This window comes from Salvelinus namaycush, unplaced genomic scaffold (genome assembly GCF_016432855.1).
Source record: "Salvelinus namaycush isolate Seneca unplaced genomic scaffold, SaNama_1.0 Scaffold597, whole genome shotgun sequence".
Lineage (NCBI taxonomy): Eukaryota > Metazoa > Chordata > Actinopteri > Salmoniformes > Salmonidae > Salvelinus > Salvelinus namaycush.
The window spans coordinates 34,321-54,045 of record NW_024061305.1 but is presented as its reverse complement, the minus strand read 5'-3'; the positions used below and the strand labels follow the sequence as shown (position 1 = coordinate 54,045).

General features: G+C 48.5%; 1 protein-coding gene across 1 annotated transcript; it reads left to right on the top strand.

The window, feature by feature from the left end:
• Positions 1-241: 241 nt before the first annotated feature.
• On the top strand, positions 242-10,633 carry LOC120041973 (60S ribosomal protein L37a-like). Its single transcript, XM_038986849.1, has 4 exons — positions 242-345; positions 1,605-1,733; positions 6,393-6,475; positions 10,263-10,633. Exons 1-4 carry the CDS (start codon positions 343-345, stop codon positions 10,324-10,326), a joined length of 279 nt encoding a protein of 92 aa, XP_038842777.1. The 5' UTR covers positions 242-342; the 3' UTR covers positions 10,327-10,633.
• The last annotated feature ends 9,092 nt before the right edge of the window (positions 10,634-19,725 follow it).

Genomic DNA, 19,725 nt, shown 5'->3' with positions numbered 1-19,725 from the left:
CTATTTAGCTTATTTAATGAAACCCTGGCTGGCTGATGATGTCCTAGGTCAGGGCTCTCCAACCCTGTTCCTGGAGAACATCCTAAACCCTTACGTGTGTGCGCATCTGTTTCAGTGTGTTTTGGGAGTCGAGCAAGAGTCGACTCCTTTCGACTCTAATCACAGGAGTCGAAAGGAGTCGACTCCAAAAATCCTGGAGTCGTGCACCTCTAGCAGTGGAAGCGTTGGTGAGAGGGGAAGAGGCAACAGCGCCAACATCCCACAATGCAATACATTCCACAGGGGTAAATTGCGCCTGCGTCCTGTGCGCTTCCTTTTTGGACCTACGTCTCCAGAACTACAATGGTGAGACGAAAATGTCCCCTTCCTAATCCACACCCATCTAACTAATCCAAAGCGAATGATAGAATAACAATTTATCTGATGGGCCGTTTATATAATTCGCCATTAGCTCCAAAAGTTATTGCAGATATTTTTGAGAGGGAATGGCCAAAATACATGTTTTTACTGTTCGCGTACCTGGTAGTCATAGAAATGGCCGCCCAGTATGTGTATGTCACTCGGTTTTGCGTCAAGGCCTCTGGCCGGCACCGAGTGCTTAAAATCGGGTCCCGTTAGCAACCTAGTTACAGATATGTGTTTGTGGTTTTTGTAACGTTATCTGCAGCAACCATAAACCATGCTTGGTTATGTCAATAGCTACGGTAGTTGCTTTAACTATCTGTAAAGGCTAGTTACTAGTCACCGTGTGTCCTCGCCGGCAGTCATCTGTGCCAGCTAGGCTAATGCTAACTTACTAACGTTCCCTAATGATTCACAAATGTAACTAACAGTATTCTCGAGTGTGATGGTAGAGCAGACGTTAGTTATATCCACCATGTTATCTATATGCCAAGAAATCAAAGGCGTAGTAAGCTAACTAGTGAATGTTTAGCTAGATTTGGGTAGTTTGCTTGCCAAATTTGACCGTGTAATGTTTGAGAATGCTGGTTGAGGTCATTCCCTTGCTAGTTATTGAGGGGATTCTATTAACTTGGCCTGGGTAAAAGGTGTTTGCACTGGGTGGAAAGGGATTGCATTCGTTTAGGAACCGAGCTGTCTCTCGGGCATGCCCCCTTTCAGGCTGATGGTGAAGTCTGCTCAAAACAAGTGATGTAGGTTATCACGGGGTGTAATGAGTAGAATTCAGTATTTTCAAATGCAAAATTGATTGCTTTTGATTTAAAACGCTTTATTTGCCTTTCCAGTTTGAATGATGGATCATGTTGCCTTGTTGACAACAACCCGAGCAGTGCAGATTGGTGTCAGATTTGAGTGGTGTGTTCCGGCTTGGCCCGGTCATGTGACAGGTCATAGGCTGGTTCAACCCGGCCATATATAACACTGCCAATGTTAGCTAAATGTTTGTTTGCGGCGCCCGTTGAGGTTTTTGTCTATGTAATGGGACGAGTGGTATTTCCTACCATAAAGGCTAACAGTAAGATGGGGGTTGCTAGTTTGACTAGGTTGTGTGTTAATTTGGTGTCTCCCTCTTCCTCAGGCCAAGCGCACCAAGAAGGTGGGGACTAGGTTGTGTGTTAATTTGGTGTCTTCCTCTTCCTCAGGCCAAGCGCACCAAGAAGGTGGGGATTGTGGGTAAATACGGCACGCGTTACGGGGCGTCGCTCAGGAAGATGGTGAAGAAGATTGAGATCAGCCAGCACGCCAAGTACACCTGCTCCTTCTGTGGCAAGGTACGGTCCACACCTCTAACACATACAGCCAGTACACCTGCTCCTTCTGTGGCAAGGTACGGTCCACACCTCTAACACATACAGCCAGTACACCTGCTCCTTCTGTGGCAAGGTACAGTCCACACCTCTAACACATACAGCCAGTACACCTGCTCCTTCTGTGGCAAGGTACGGTCCACACCTCTAACACATACAGCCAGTACACCTGCTCCTTCTGTGGCAAGGTACGGTCCACACCTCTAACACATACAGCCAGTACACCTGCTCCTTCTGTGGCAAGGTACGGTCCACACCTCTAACACATACAGCCAGTACACCTGCTCCTTCTGTGGCAAGGTACAGTCCACACCTCTAACACATACAGCCAGTACACCTGCTCCTTCTGTGGCAAGGTACGGTCCACACCTCTAACACATACAGCCAGTACACCTGCTCCTTCTGTGGCAAGGTACAGTCCACACCTCTAACACATACAGCCAGTACACCTGCTCCTTCTGTGGCAAGGTACGGTCCACACCTCTAACACATACAGCCAGTACACCTGCTCCTTCTGTGGCAAGGTACAGTCCACACCTCTAACACATACAGCCAGTACACCTGCTCCTTCTGTGGCAAGGTACGGTCCACACCTCTAACACATACAGCCAGTACACCTGCTCCTTCTGTGGCAAGGTACAGTCCACACCTCTAACACATACAGCCAGTACACCTGCTCCTTCTGTGGCAAGGTACGGTCCACACCTCTAACACATACAGCCAGTACACCTGCTCCTTCTGTGGCAAGGTACAGTCCACACCTCTAACACATACAGCCAGTACACCTGCTCCTTCTGTGGCAAGGTACGGTCCACACCTCTAACACATACAGCCAGTACACCTGCTCCTTCTGTGGCAAGGTACAGTCCACACCTCTAACACATACAGCCAGTACACCTGCTCCTTCTGTGGCAAGGTACGGTCCACACCTCTAACACATACAGCCAGTACACCTGCTCCTTCTGTGGCAAGGTACAGTCCACACCTCTAACACATACAGCCAGTACACCTGCTCCTTCTGTGGCAAGGTACGGTCCACACCTCTAACACATACAGCCAGTACACCTGCTCCTTCTGTGGCAAGGTACGGTCCACACCTCTAACACATACAGCCAGTACACCTGCTCCTTCTGTGGCAAGGTACAGTCCACACCTCTAACACATACAGCCAGTACACCTGCTCCTTCTGTGGCAAGGTACGGTCCACACCTCTAACACATACAGCCAGTACACCTGCTCCTTCTGTGGCAAGGTACAGTCCACACCTCTAACACATACAGCCAGTACACCTGCTCCTTCTGTGGCAAGGTACGGTCCACACCTCTAACACATACAGCCAGTACACCTGCTCCTTCTGTGGCAAGGTACGGTCCACACCTCTAACACATACAGCCAGTACACCTGCTCCTTCTGTGGCAAGGTACGGTCCACACCTCTAACACATACAGCCAGTACACCTGCTCCTTCTGTGGCAAGGTACAGTCCACACCTCTAACACATACAGCCAGTACACCTGCTCCTTCTGTGGCAAGGTACGGTGTCAATCTAAGTAACATAATAAAAACAATCCCCATCCAACTCCGCCAGGTTAAACTGCAGATGTAGTGTTCTCTGCCTCTGTCGGCCTTCCACATCTGTGGTGGCAGCTAGAGCGCTGTTAGTCAGACTGAGACGGATCAAATGTATTTATTTCCCATAAATGTTTGTAGCGTCCAAAAGATTTGGCCTACATACTAATATGACCACTGTGGAAAGACAACTCTCACCAACACTATTCTCCATTTTGTTCTACGGCCCCCACAAGTGTCCCAGGACTCGTCTGAAGGTAACCCATACAAATTAATAGAACACACTTAAACCTTATTCAATATTAATCAAATAATTGTTGTATTGCGATACCTGAAGGAGTCCTACATTTGATCAAACCGCTAAGTGATCCTTGGTATGACCGTTGTTGGATTCTGGGGTCAACTTTGAACATGGTTTTACTCAGAAGTATGAGTGCAGGGAAAACAACCGCATGTGACAGTAAGGGAAGACACGTCTGTCTGAATACCACCACGGGGGAAGACGTCTGTCTGAATACCACCACGGGGGGAGACGTCTGTCTGAATACCACCACGGGGGGAGACGTCTGTCTGAATACCACCACGGGGGAAGACGTCTGTCTGAATACCACCACGGGGGAAGACACGTCTGTCTGAATACCACCACGGGGGAAGACACGTCTGTCTGAATACCACCACGGGGGAAGACGTCTGTCTGAATGCCACCACGGGGGAAGACGTCTGTCTGAATGCCACCACGGGGGAAGACGTCTGTCTGAATGCCACCACGGGGGAAGACGTCTGTCTGAATGCCACCACGGGGGAAGACGTCTGTCTGAATGCCACCACGGGGGAAGACGTCTGTCTGAATGCCACCACGGGGGAAGACGTCTGTCTGAATGCCACCACGGGGGAAGACGTCTGTCTGAATGCCACCACGGGGGAAGACGTCTGTCTGAATGCCACCACGGGGGAAGACGTCTGTCTGAATGCCACCACGGGGGAAGACGTCTGTCTGAATGCCACCACGGGGGAAGACGTCTGTCTGAATGCCACCACGGGGGAAGACGTCTGTCTGAATGCCACCACGGGGGAAGACGTCTGTCTGAATGCCACCACGGGGGAAGACGTCTGTCTGAATGCCACCACGGGGGAAGACGTCTGTCTGAATGCCACCACGGGGGGAAGACGTCTGTCTGAATGCCACCACGGGGGGAAGACGTCTGTCTGAATGCCACCACGGGGGGAAGACGTCTGTCTGAATGCCACCACGGGGGGAAGACGTCTGTCTGAATGCCACCACGGGGGAAGACGTGTCTGTCTGAATGCCACCACGGGGGAAGACGTGTCTGTCTGAATGCCACCACGGGGGAAGACGTGTCTGTCTGAATGCCACCACGGGGGAAGACGTGTCTGTCTGAATGCCACCACGGGGGAAGACGTGTCTGTCTGAATGCCACCACGGGGGAAGACGTGTCTGTCTGAATGCCACCACGGGGGAAGACGTGTCTGTCTGAATGCCACCACGGGGGAAGACGTGTCTGTCTGAATGCCACCACGGGGGAAGACGTGTCTGTCTGAATGCCACCACGGGGGAAGACGTGTCTGTCTGAATGCCACCACGGGGGAAGACGTGTCTGTCTGAATGCCACCACGGGGGAAGACGTGTCTGTCTGAATGCCACCACGGGGGAAGACGTGTCTGTCTGAATGCCACCACGGGGGAAGACGTGTCTGTCTGAATGCCACCACGGGGGAAGACGTGTCTGTCTGAATGCCACCACGGGGGAAGACGTGTCTGTCTGAATGCCACCACGGGGGAAGACGTGTCTGTCTGAATGCCACCACGGGGGAAGACGTGTCTGTCTGAATGCCACCACGGGGGAAGACGTGTCTGTCTGAATGCCACCACGGGGGAAGACGCGTCTGTCTGAATGCCACCACGGGGGAAGACGCGTCTGTCTGAATGCCACCACGGGGGAAGACGCGTCTGTCTGAATGCCACCACGGGGGAAGACGCGTCTGTCTGAATGCCACCACGGGGGAAGACGCGTCTGTCTGAATGCCACCACGGGGGAAGACGCGTCTGTCTGAATGCCACCACGGGGGAAGACGCGTCTGTCTGAATGCCACCACGGGGGAAGACGCGTCTGTCTGAATGCCACCACGGGGGAAGACGCGTCTGTCTGAATGCCACCACGGGGGAAGACGCGTCTGTCTGAATGCCACCACGGGGGAAGACGCGTCTGTCTGAATGCCACCACGGGGGAAGACGCGTCTGTCTGAATGCCACCACGGGGGAAGACGCGTCTGTCTGAATGCCACCACGGGGGAAGACGCGTCTGTCTGAATGCCACCACGGGGGAAGACGCGTCTGTCTGAATGCCACCACGGGGGAAGACGCGTCTGTCTGAATGCCACCACGGGGGAAGACGCGTCTGTCTGAATGCCACCACGGGGGAAGACGCGTCTGTCTGAATGCCACCACGGGGGAAGACGCGTCTGTCTGAATGCCACCACGGGGGAAGACGCGTCTGTCTGAATGCCACCACGGGGGAAGACGCGTCTGTCTGAATGCCACCACGGGGGAAGACGCGTCTGTCTGAATGCCACCACGGGGGAAGACGCGTCTGTCTGAATGCCACCACGGGGGAAGACGCGTCTGTCTGAATGCCACCACGGGGGAAGACGCGTCTGTCTGAATGCCACCACGGGGGAAGACGCGTCTGTTTGAATGCCACCACGGGGGAAGACGCGTCTGTCTGAATGCCACCACGGGGGAAGACGCGTCTGTCTGAATGCCACCACGGGGGAAGACGCGTCTGTCTGAATGCCACCACGGGGGAAGACGCGTCTGTCTGAATGCCACCACGGGGGAAGACATGTCTGTCTGAATGCCACCACGGGGGAAGACCCTCTGGGGAGAATTAAACTTGGTTAAGCTTCACTAGTGTTCCTAACACCATCTTAAAACAATTCCAAATGTTAGCTTAGTAGAACCCCCCCACCCCCAACGGCTTAGACTGTTAGAGGTTAATACTAGTATTGAACTAACGTTACTTGTGTTTAATCTTCAGACTAAGATGAAGAGGAGGGCTGTTGGCATCTGGCACTGTGGGTCCTGCATGAAGACTGTTGCTGGAGGCGCCTGGACATACAAGTAAGTAGAACTGTGAGCACGTGGACATAGAACTGTGTTTCTAGACTGGGTGGGTGCCTTCTCCATCTATCCCCCTGCTTGAATCTCCCCCTCAGATTAGACGAGGGGTCTGTAACCACGTTTCTATCCACAGTTTTTATGTGAGTAAAAAAATAATAATAATAATCTCGACAGCTGGAAACAGGAAGTTTTAGTACAATTTTATAAATGCGACACTTTGTTTGTTTTGACATGGTATCTTTTTCTGTCGGTAAAATTAATTATGCGAGAAAAGGCAGTTTGCCAAATATTGATATGATACCCATCATATGGAAGTAAACTTGGAGTAACGTGATGATATGGTGTGTGGTCCTACTACTACGACACGGGAACGCATGCAGTTTATTAGGCTACAGGTGAAATAAGTTATGAACTTCACAGGGGGGTGAAAGGTCATCAACTTAATGCTCCTTTTACGTATTCTGGTGAAATGATGATCTATGCTTGACTGCCATTTGACAAATACAAATATTCTGTCTATCTATAATGATCTCATGTAGACTAGCCTACCTGCACTGTATCTGCCTGCTGTTGGCTGGAATAGGCTATTTTAACACGTTTTTGCTTTAAAAAATAAGCGATGGAAAAACTTAAGTTTCGATATTTATTCGGTACGTCAAAATGAATCAGTAAATGTTGTGCACTATGTCATCACATGCTGATTTTGCTCCACAACAAGTCTGATTGGTTCTTTATGTGGATTCTAGAATATGTGAGGTGATTTTCCCCTCCAGACTGGAATTAGCCGGTAGCATCTCTGGTATGATGGTGATTTCCCCTCCAGACTGGAATTAGCCGGTAGCATCTCTGGTATGATGGTGATTTCCCCTCCAGACTGGAATTAGCCGGTAGCATCTCTGGTATGATGGTGATTTCCCCTCCAGACTGGAATTAGCCGGTAGCATCTCTGGTATGATGGTGATTTTCCCCTCCAGGCTGGAATTAGCCGGTAGCATCTCTGGTATGATGGTGATTTTCCCTCCAGGCTGGAATTAGCCGGTAGCATCTCTGGTATGATGGTGATTTTCCCCTCCAGACTGGAATTAGCCGGTAGCATCTCTGGTATGATGGTGATTTCCCCTCCAGACTGGAATTAGCCGGTAGCATCTCTGGTATGATGGTGATTTTCCCTCCAGGCTGGAATTAGCCGGTAGCATCTCTGGTATGATGGTGATTTTCCCTCCAGACTGGAATTAGCCGGTAGCATCTCTGGTATGATGGTGATTTCCCCTCCAGGCTGGAATTAGCCGGTAGCATCTCTGGTATGATGGTGATTTTCCCTCCAGACTGGAATTAGCCGGTAGCATCTCTGGTATGATGGTGATTTCCCCTCCAGGCTGGAATTAGCCGGTAGCATCTCTGGTATGATGGTGATTTCCCCTCCAGGCTGGAATTAGCCGGTAGCATCTCTGGTATGATGGTGATTTCCCCTCCAGACTGGAATTAGCCGGTAGCATCTCTGGTATGATGGTGATTTCCCCTCCAGGCTGGAATTAGCCGGTAACATCTCTGGTATGATGGTGATTTCCCCTCCAGGCTGGAATTAGCCGGTAACATCTCTGGTATGATGGTGATTTCCCCTCCAGGCTGGAATTAGCCGGTAGCATCTCTGGTATGATGGTGATTTTCCCCTCCAGGCTGGAATTAGCCGGTAGCATCTCTGGTATGATGGTGATTTTTCCCTCCAGGCTGGAATTAGCCGGTAGCATCTCTGGTATGATGGTGATTTCCCCTCCAGGGTGGAATTAGCCGGTAACATCTCTGGTATGATGGTGATTTCCCCTCCAGGGTGGAATTAGCCGGTAGCATCTCTGGTATGATGGTGATTTTCCCCTCCAGGGTGGAATTAGCCGGTAGCATCTCTGGTATGATGGTGATTTTCCCCTCCAGGCTGGAATTAGCCGGTAGCATCTCTGGTATGATGGTGATTTCCCCTCCAGGCTGGAATTAGCCGGTAGCATCTCTGGTATGATGGTGATTTTCCCCTCCAGGCTGGAATTAGCCGGTAGCATCTCTGGTATGATGGTGATTTTCCCCTCCAGGCTGGAATTAGCCGGTAGCATCTCTGGTATGATGGTGATTTTTCCCTCCAGACTGGAATTAGCCGGTAGCATCTCTGGTATGATGGTGATTTCCCCTCCAGGGTGGAATTAGCCGGTAACATCTCTGGTATGATGGTGATTTCCCCTCCAGGGTGGAATTAGCCGGTAGCATCTCTGGTATGATGGTGATTTTCCCCTCCAGGGTGGAATTAGCCGGTAGCATCTCTGGTATGATGGTGATTTTCCCCTCCAGGCTGGAATTAGCCGGTAGCATCTCTGGTATGATGGTGATTTCCCCTCCAGGCTGGAATTAGCCGGTAGCATCTCTGGTATGATGGTGATTTTCCCTCCAGGCTGGAATTAGCCGGTAGCATCTCTGGTATGATGGTGATTTTCCCTCCAGGCTGGAATTAGCCGGTAGCATCTCTGGTATGATGGTGATTTCCCCTCCAGACTGGAATTAGCCGGTAGCATCTCTGGTATGATGGTGATTTCCCCTCCAGACTGGAATTAGCCGGTAGCATCTCTGGTATGATGGTGATTTCCCCCTCCAGACTGGAATTAGCCGGTAGCATCTCTGGTATGATGGTGATTTTCCCTCCAGGCTGGAATTAGCCGGTAGCATCTCTGGTATGATGGTGATTTCCCCTCCAGACTGGAATTAGCCGGTAGCATCTCTGGTATGATGGTGATTTCCCCTCCAGACTGGAATTAGCCGGTAGCATCTCTGGTATGATGGTGATTTCCCCTCCAGACTGGAATTAGCCGGTAGCATCTCTGGTATGATCTGTCCTGTGTGGAAATGAGCAAAGGGCTACATGTCAATAGTTTAGTGGCTTCCTCTCCACTGGTCTGGAAACACTGGTGTTACTGGCTGGAACTAAAGTCTGCACCATCAGTATTCCGTCCACGGAGTAACGCAACTTTCATTCACTCTTGGAGATGCCCATGTCTGAAAACATATTGACAGCGTCATGTACCTTGACTTTTCCTTGTTCGGAGGGTTGAAACATTCGTCCTGTTTGCAGTAAGGCAATAAAGTAATACTGCAAAGAATTCAAGTTTTTACCCAGAATACAAAGTGCTCTGTTTGGGGCACTGAGTACCACTCTCCATATTTACAAGCATAGTAGTGGCTGCATCATGTTATGAGTATCCTTGTAATTTAGTTTCAGGTTACAAACTAAGCACAGGCAAAATCCTAGAGGAAGAAGTCACCTTTCAGCAGGACAATGACCTAAAACACAAGGTCAAATCTACACCAGTTGCTATTGGCAACTGGTTTACCAGATACAGATTTAAACAGGCAAAATCCTAGAGGAAGAAGTCACCTTTCAGCAGGACAATGACCTAAAACACAAGGTCAAATCTACACCAGTTGCTATTGGCAACTGGTTTACCAGATACAGATTTAAACAGGCAAAATCCTAGAGGAAGAAGTCACCTTTCAGCAGGACAATGACCTAAAACACAAGGTCAAATCTACACCAGTTGCTATTGGCAACTGGTTTACCAGATACAGATTTAAGCCTAGACCAGGACTAAAGCACTTTAATGGAGATTCTTCATGGAAAGGGGCTTCTTAGTTCAGGACTAGACTTAACATGTGTCTGGGGAAACTGCCTGGTCCTTGGTGTGAGTTTAGTATGTTTCCACTGTATGTGCTAAACCGGTCTCTGTAAGAAATCATTATTCCTCTGTTCCAGCACGACGTCTGCAGTCACAGTGAAGTCGGCCATCAGGAGACTGAAGGAGCTGAAAGAGCAGTAGACTGTTACTGGAGGAGCAGACTGTCACTGTTGTGTAACAGTTTGACCTGGACGCCGTGTCGAACATCTACCACAATAAAAATCATTCTGGAGCGGAAACACCGGAGTCTATTTGTACTGCTTGTGTTGCCTGCCACCTTAGCCGTCTGAATGTTACCTCCTACAGAAATATTGTCTGAGCTCCAGACTTCTGGGTTGTTCCATTTGGTTTTCTGTATGATTTAACAAGCTCTTAAAAGCAATGAAAAGCTGATCCAAACCGTGGAAGCATTACAGAAAAGGACATGGTAAAACACTTAATTGTGAAGCTAAATATGAGGATTGGCCGTGCAGATAAAAGATACATTGATGGGGTCTGATGGGTTACATTGGAAAGTATTCAGACTTCTTTAAAACATTTTGTTACGTTAAAGTCTTATTTTAAAATGGATACAATTGTTTTTTCCCCCTCAATCGACACACTACCCCATAATGACAAAGCAAAGAAAGGCTTTTAGAAATGTTTTAAATCAATAAATAAAAAATATCACATTTACATAAGTATTCAGACCCTTTACTCAGTACTTTGTTGAAGCACCTTTGGCAGCGATTACAGCCTCAAGTCTTCTTGGGTTTGACGCTACAAGTTTGGCACCCCTGTATTTGGGGAATTCAACATAAAATGTTATTGGTTACATGTTTAGCAGATGTTCCAACCCTGCAGTAATATCTAACAATTTCACAGCAATGGAATTAAGAATATTGAATATTATATCCCAGAGCCCTCACCTCCCTGTAGGCTGTCTCATCATTGTTGACATCCCCAGCCGCGTCCTCAGAGCATGCGCAGACCAGCTGGCTGGTGTGTTTACAGACGTCTGTAATCTCTATCCCAGTCTGCTGTCCCCACTTGCTTCAAGATGTCCACCATTGTTCCTGTATCAAATAAGGCAAAGGCAACTGAACTAAATGACTATCGCCCCGTAGCACTCACTTCTGTCATCATGAAGTGCTTTGAGAGACTAGTCAAGGATCATATCACCTCCACCATACCTGACACCCTAGACCCACTCCAATTTGCTTACTGACGCAATCGCAACCACACTGCCCTAACCCATCTGGACAAGAGGAATACCTATGTGAGAATGCTGTTCATTGACTACAGCTCAGCATTTAACACCATAGTACCCTCCAAACTCGTCATTAAGCTTGGGGCCCTGGGTCTCGACCCTGCCCTGTGCAACTGGGTCCTGGACTTTGACGGGCTGTCCCCAGGTAGGAAACATCTCCACCCCGCTGATCCTCAACCCACAGGGGTGCGTGCTCAGCACCCTCCTGTACTCCCTGTTCACCCACGACTGCGTGGCCATGCACGTCTCCAACTCAATCATCAAGAGTGCAGACGACACTACAGTGGTAGGCTTGATTACCACGAACAACGAGACGGCCTACAGGGAGGAGGTGAGGGCCCTCGGAGTGTGGTGTCAGGAAAATAACCTCACTCAACAAAACAAAGGAGATGATTGTGGACTTCAGGAAACAGCAGAGGGAGCACCCCCCTATCCACATCGACGGGACAGTAGTGGAGAGGGTAGTAAGTTTTAAGTTCCTCGGCGTACACATCACGGACAAACTGAAATGGTCCACCCACACAGACAGCGTTGTGAAGAAGACGCAGCAGCGCCTCTTCAACCTCAGGAGGCTGAAGAAATTTGGAAAAAAAAGAAGCTTGTCACCAAAAGCACTCACAAACTTCTACAGATGCACAATCGAGAGCATCCTGTCGGGCTGTATCACCGCCTGGTACGGCAACTGCTCCGCCCACAACCGTAAGGCTCTCCAGAGGGTAGTGAGGTCTGCACAACGCATCACCGGGGGCAAACTACCTGCCCTCCAGGACACCTACACCACCCGATGTCACAGGAAGGCCATAAAGATCATCAAGGACAACAACCACCCGAGCCACTGCCTGTTCACCCCACTATCATCCAGAAGTACAACCATCTCTGCAGCTCTCCACCAATCAGGCCTTTATGGTTGAGCGGCCAGACGGAAGCCACTCCTCAGTAAAAGGCACATGACAGATCGCTTGGAGTTTGCCAAAAGGCAACTAAAGGACTCTGACCGTGAGAAACAAGATTCTCTGGTCTGATGAAACCAAGATAGAACTCTTTGGCCTGAATGCCAAGCGTCACATCTGGAGGAAACCTGGCACCATCCCTACGGTGAAGCATGGTGGTGGCAGCATCATGCTGTGGGGATGTTTTCCAGCGGCAGGAACTGGGAGACTAGTCAGGATCGAGGGAAAGATGAACGGAGCAAAATACAGAGAGATCCTTGATTAAAACCTGCTCAGGACCTCAGACTGGGGCGAAGGTTCACCTTCCAACAGGACACCGACCCTAAGCACACAGCCAAGACAACGCAGGAGTGGCTTTGGGACAGAGCCTGGACTTGAACCCGATCGAACATCTATGGAGACCTGAAAATAGATGTGCAGCGACGCTGCCCATCCAACCTGACAGAAATGGAGAGGATCTGCAGAGAATGGGAGACACGGCGCCAGTAGAGGGCCCAAATCCAATCAAATTTTATTGGTCACATGGTTAGCAGATGTTATTGGTCACATACACATGGTTAGCAGATGTTATTGGTCACATACACATGGTTAGCAGATGTTATTGGTCACATACACATGGTTAGCAGATGTTATTGGTCACATGGTTAGCAGATGTTATTGGTCACATGGTTAGCAGATGTTATTGGTCACATGGTTAGCAGATGTTATTGGTCACATACACATGGTTAGCAGATGTTATTGGTTACATGGTTAGCAGATGTTATTGGTCACATGGTTAGCAGATGTTATTGGTCACATACACATGGTTAGCAGATGGTATTGGTCACATACACATGGTTAGCAGATGTTATTGGTCACATGGTTAGCAGATGTTATTGGTCACATGGTTAGCAGATGTTATTGGTCACATACACATGGTTAGCAGATGTTATTGGTCACATACACATGGTTAGCAGATGTTATTGGTCACATGGTTAGCAGATGTTATTGGTCACATGGTTAGCAGATGTTATTGGTCACATGGTTAGTAGATGTTATTGGTCACATGGTTAGCAGATGTTATTGGTCACATGGTTAGCAGATGTTAATGGTCACATGGTTAGCGGATGTTATTGGTCACATGGTTAGCAGATGTTATTGGTCACATGGTTAGCAGATGTTAATGGTCACATACACATGGTTAGCAGATGTTATTGGTCACATACACATGGTTAGCAGATGTTATTGGTCACATACACATGGTTAGCAGATGTTAATGCGAGTGTAGCGAAATGCTTGTGCTTCTAGTTCCGACTATGCAGTAATAACCAACGAGTAATCTAACCTAACAATTTCACAACTACCTTATACACACACAAGTGTAAAGGAATGAATAAGAATATGTACATAAAAAAATATGGATGAGCGATGGCCGAACGGCATAGGCAATATGCAGTAGATGGTATAGAGTACAGTATATACATATGAGATGAGTAATGTAGGGTATGTAAACATTATATAAAGTGGCATTGTTTAAAGTGACTAGTGATACATTTATTACATCCAATTTATAATTATTAAAGTGGCAAGAGATTTGAGTCAGTATTTTGGCAGCAGCCACTCAATGTTAGTGATGGCTGTTTAACAGTCTGATGGCCTTGAGATAGAAGCTGTTTTTCAGTCTCTCGGTCCCTGCTTTGATGCACTTGTACTGACCTCGCCTTCTGGAAGATTCTCCCATCTCCACAGAGGTACTCTGGAGCTCTGTCCGAGTCCCCATCGGGTTCTTGGTCGCCTCCCAGGCCAAGGCCCTTCTCCCCCGATTGCTCAGTTTGGCCGGGCGGCCAGCTCTAGGAAGAGTCTTGGTGGTCCCAAACTTTCTTTTAAGAATGATGGAGGCCACTGTATTTTGGGGGACCTTCAATGTTGCAGACATTTTTATGGTACCCTTCCCCAGATCTGTGCCTCGACACCGTCCTGTCTCGGAGCTCTACGGACAATTCCTTCGACTTCATGGCTTGGTTTTTGCGCTGACATGCACTGTCAACTGTGTGACCTTATATAGACAGGTGTGTGCCTTTCCAAATCATGTCCAATCAATTGAATTTACCACAGGTGGACTCCAATCAAGTTGTAGAAACATCTCAAGGACGATCAATGGAAACAGGATGCACCTGAGCTCAATTTCCAGTCTCATAGCAAATGGTCTGAATACTTATGTAAATAGGTATTTCTGTTTTGAGTACAAAACAGAAACTGTTTTTGCTTTGTCATTATGGGGTATTGTGTGTGTGTGTGTATATATTGAAACTGGAGCAGCAGCACGACCAGGTGGACTGGGGACAGCAAGGAGTCATCAGGCCAGGTAGTCCTGAGGCATGGTCCTAGGGCTCAGGTCCTCAGAAAGAGAGAATTAGAGAGAGCATACTTAAATTCACACAGGACACCGGATAAGACAGGAGAAATACTCCAGATATAACAGACTGACCCTAGCCCCCTGACACACAAACTTTTACAGCATAAATACTGGAGGCTGAGACAGGAGGGGTCGGGAGACACTGTGGCCCCGTCCGATGATAACCCCGGACAGGGCCAACCAGGCAGGATTTAACCCCACTCACTTTCCCAAAGCACAGCACCCACACCACTAGAGGGATATCTTCAACCACCAACTTACCATCCTGAGACATTAAATCCATTACAGACTAAGGCTGTAACGTAACAAAGTGGAAAAGTCAAGCGGTCTGAATACTTTCCTTATGCCCTGTAATAACGCTAAATTACAACGCTAAATTTGTTGTGCAAAGAGGGAGTATATGTTCACTCACTGTGAACTGACTGACTGGTTCTCAGGGGTCTGATGTTACTGGCTGGTTCTCAGGGGTCTGATGTGACTGACTGACTGGTTCTCAGGGGTCTGATGTGACTGACTGACTGGTTCTCAGGGGTCTGATGTTACTGATGCTACTGACTGACTGGTTCTCAGGGGTCTGATGTTACTGACTGGCTGGTTCTCAGGGGTCTGATGTTACTGGCTGGTTCTCAGGGGTCTGATGTTACTGGCTGGTTCTCTGGGGTCTGATGTTACTGGCTGGTTCTCAGGGGTCTGTTGTTACTGGCTGGTTCTCAGGGGTCTGATGTTACTGGCTGGTTCTCAGGGGTCTGATGTGCATAGAGGGTTGGAGTAAATGCTCAGATATTTCTAGATTAATGTGCAACAAATGCTGCTCTCAACCATAGTTCAATGTGCTGCTTGGCTTGCATAATCATCTCAGTAGAGGCACAAGGAAAGCCTAGAGGCTGTATTGTAGATAGTTCACAAATGTAGGAAAGTATACTGATCACAAGACGTGGGGGACCATTTTGTAGGATCTAGCTAGTTTATGGGGTGTGTTGTAACTGAAGTAGTGAAGGGTCGTTCTCTTGTAGGTGAACGTTAAAAGCCGGCTCGCATATCAGAAGAGCCGAATCTATTTATAAAATACATTTGAAAAATTAAGATATGAATAATCAAAATATTTAATTTAATAGAATTAACTCAAAGAATGAAAAAAGAGATGAAATAATATAGGGCTAAATGCTCACGTGCACACACATTCGTTCCGTCTGCTCATGTAACGGATGTGAAATGGCTAGCTAGTTAGCGGGTACGCGCTAGTAGCGTTTCAATCAGTTACGTCACTTGCTCTGAAACCTATTAGTAGTGTTGCCCCTTGCTCTGCAAGGGCCGCGGCTTTTGTGGAGCGATGGGTAACGACGCTTCGTGGGTGTCAGTTGTTGTGTGCAGAGGGTCCCTGGTTCGCGCCCGGGTCGGGGCGAGGGGACGGTCTAAAGTTATACTGTTACACTCAGACGAACAGCCTCACCTGTTGTTCCTGTCAATCAGACACACAGTGTCAACCAATGAACCAATGATGGGTGAGGGAGGGCGGAGCCAACTCACACAGTCACACACTTAGCAGCCGAGGAGAGAGAGGAAGGACAGCTGGGAAAATGAGTCGGAGGCACAGTAGAATTTGGATGCGTTTGAATAATGTAGACAATTTTAGAGCACAGTGTAGAATTTGCCAAAACAAAATCTCATATAAAGACGGTTCTACGCACAACCTACACCGGAATATGGGAACTGTGCACCCAACTGTGAAGCTAGCTGTAGCGGAGCTTCGAGAAACTAGCGAGCCTGCTAGTGATAGTGGTGGAGATGTATTCACTCAGTCAAGTAGGCCTGCTAGTGATAGTGGTGGAGATGTATTCACTCAGTCAAGTAGGCCTGCTAGTGATAGTGGTGGAGATGTATTCACTCAGTCAAGTAGGCCTGCTAGTGATAGTGGTGGAGATGTATTCACTCAGTCAAGTAGGCCTGCTAGTGATAGTGGTGGAGATGTATTCACTCAGTCAAGTAGGCCTGCTAGTGATAGTGGTGGAGATGTATTCACTCAGTCAAGTAGGCCTGCTAGTGATAGTGGTGGAGATGTATTCACTCAGTCAAGTAGGCCTGCTAGTGATAGTGGTGGAGATGTATTCACTCAGTCAAGTAGGCCTGCTAGTGATAGTGGTGGAGATGTATTCACTCAGTCAAGTAGGCCTGCTAGTGATAGTGGTGGAGATGTATTCACTCAGTCAAGTAGGCCTGCTAGTGATAGTGGTGGAGATGTATTCACTCAGTCAAGTAGGCCTGCTAGTGATAGTGGTGGAGATGTATCCACTCAGTCAAGTAGGCCTGCTAGTGGTAGTGGTGGAGATGTATCCACTCAGTCAAGTAGGCCTGCTAGTGATAGTGGTGGAGATGTATCCACTCAGTCAAGTAGGCCTGCTAGTGGTAGTGGTGGAGCCAGGACCTCCACTCAGTCAAGTAGGTCTGCTAGTGGTAGTGGTGGAGATGTATCCACTCAGTCAAGTAGGCCTGCTAGTGATAGTGGTGGAGCCAGGACCTCCACTCAGTCAAGTAGGCCTGCTAGTGGTAGTTGTGGAGATGTATCCACTCAGTCAAGTAGGCCTGCTAGTGGTAGTGGTGGAGATGTATCCACTCAGTCAAGTAGGCCTGCTAGTGGTAGTGGTGGAGATGTATCCACTCAGTCAAGTAGGCCTGCTAGTGGTAGTGGTGGAGCCAGGACCTCCACTCAGTCAAGTAGGCCTGCTAGTGATAGTGGTGGAGCCAGGACCTCCACTCATTCAAGTAGGTCTGCTAGTGATAGTGGTGGAGATGTATCCACTCAGTCAAGTAGGCCTGCTAGTGGTAGTGGTGGAGCCAGGACCTCCACTCAGTCAAGTAGGCCTGCTAGTGGTAGTGGTGGAGATGTATCCACTCAGTCAAGTAGGTCTGCTAGTGATAGTGGTGGAGATGTATCCACTCAGTCAAGTAGGCCTGCTAGTGGTAGTGGTGGAGCCAGGACCTCCACTCAGTCAAGTAGGCCTGCTAGTGATAGTGGTGGAGATGTATCCACTCAGTCAAGTAGGTCTGCTAGTGATAGTGGTGGAGATGTATTCACTCAGTCAAGTAGGCCTGCTAGTGGTAGTGGTGGAGCCAGGACCTCCACTCAGTCAAGTAGGCCTGCTAGTGATAGTGGTGGAGATGTATCCACTCAGTCAAGTAGGTCTGCTAGTGATAGTGGTGGAGATGTATTCACTCAGTCAAGTAGGCCTGCTAGTGGTAGTGGTGGAGCCAGGACCTCCACTCAGTCAAGTAGGCCTGCTAGTGATAGTGGTGGAGATGTATCCACTCAGTCAAGTAGGTCTGCTAGTGATAGTGGTGGAGATGTATTCACTCAGTCAAGTAGGCCTGCTAGTGATAGTGGTGGAGCCAGGACATTTCTCCAAAAAGTTTTTGTCCCCATGTGCAGTTGCAAACCGTAGTCTGGCTTTTTTATGGCGGTTTTGGAGCATTGGCTTCTTCCTTGCTGATCGGCCTTTCAGGTTATGTCGATATAGGACTCGTTTTACTGTGGATATAGATACTTTGTACCTGTTTCCTCCAGCATCTTCACAAGGTCCTTTGCTGTTGTTCTGGGATTGATTTGCACTTTTCGCACCAAAGTACGTTCATCTCTAGGAGACAGAACGCGTCACCTTCCTGAGCGGTATGACGGCTGCGTGGTCCCATGGTGTTTATACATTCATACTATTGTTTGTACAGATGAACCTGGTACCTTCAGGCATTAGGAAATTGCTCCCAAGGATGAACCAGACTTGTGGAGGTCCACAATTTTCTTTCTGAGGTCTTGGCTGATTTCTTTTAATTCTCCCATGAAGTCAAGCAAAGAGGCACTGAGTTTGAAGGTAGGCCTTGAAATACATCCACAGGTGCACCTCCAATTGACTCAAATGATGTCAATTAGCCTATCAGAAGATTCTAAAGCCATGACATAATTTTCTGGAATTTTCCAATCTGTTTAAAGACAGTCAACTTAGTGTATGTAAACTTCTGACCCACTGGGATTGTGATAAAGTGAATTATAAGTGAAATAATCTGTCTGTAAACAATTGTTGGAAAAATGACTTGTGTCATGCACAAAGTAGATGTCCTAACCGACTTGCCAAAACTATAGTTTTTTTTTTTTTTTTTTTTAAGTAAATGACATTTATTGGCATTAAATAACAGCATTCAAGCTAACATGACATCCTTTTGTGCAAACCCCTACAAGCTCTGTGTCGGGTCATCCCACTTAAGCCAACGCAGAAAGAGCAAGCATTCCACCCATGCCCATCTCCAAGTCGTAGTCCTGCAGACAGACAAACACTCCACCCATGCCCATCTCCAAGTCGTAGTCCTGCAGACAGACAAACACTCCACCCATGCCCATCTCCAAGTCGTAGTCCTGCAGACAGACAAACACTCCACCCATGCCCATCTCCAAGTCGTAGTCCTGCAGACAGACAAACACTCCACCCATGCCCATCTCCAAGTCGTAGTCCTGCAGACAGACAAACACTCCACCCATGCCCATCTCCAAGTCGTAGTCCTGCAGACAGACAAACACTCCACCCATGCCCATCTCCAAGTCGTAGTCCTGCAGACAGACAAACACTCCACCCATGCCCATCTCCAAGTCGTAGTCCTGCAGACAGACAAACACTCCACCCATGCCCATCTCCAAGTCGTAGTCCTGCAGACAGACAAACACTCCACCCATGCCCATCTCCAAGTCGTAGTCCTGCAGACAGACAAACACTCCACCCATGCCCATCTCCAAGTCGTAGTCCTGCAGACAGACAAACACTCCACCCATGCCCATCTCCAAGTCGTAGTCCTGCAGACAGACAAACACTCCACCCATGCCCATCTCCAAGTCGTAGTCCTGCAGACAGACAAACACTCCACCCATGCCCATCTCCAAGTCGTAGTCCATTCTGATCCATAGAGGT

Bases quoted from the DNA above. Each gene is read 5' to 3' on its own strand.
- LOC120041973 (XM_038986849.1), top strand. The intron at 1,734-6,392 runs GTACGGTCCACA...TTTAATCTTCAG, and splicing joins CCTGCTCCTTCTGTGGCAAG to ACTAAGATGAAGAGGAGGGC. The intron at 6,476-10,262 runs GTAAGTAGAACT...CCTCTGTTCCAG, and splicing joins GGAGGCGCCTGGACATACAA to CACGACGTCTGCAGTCACAG.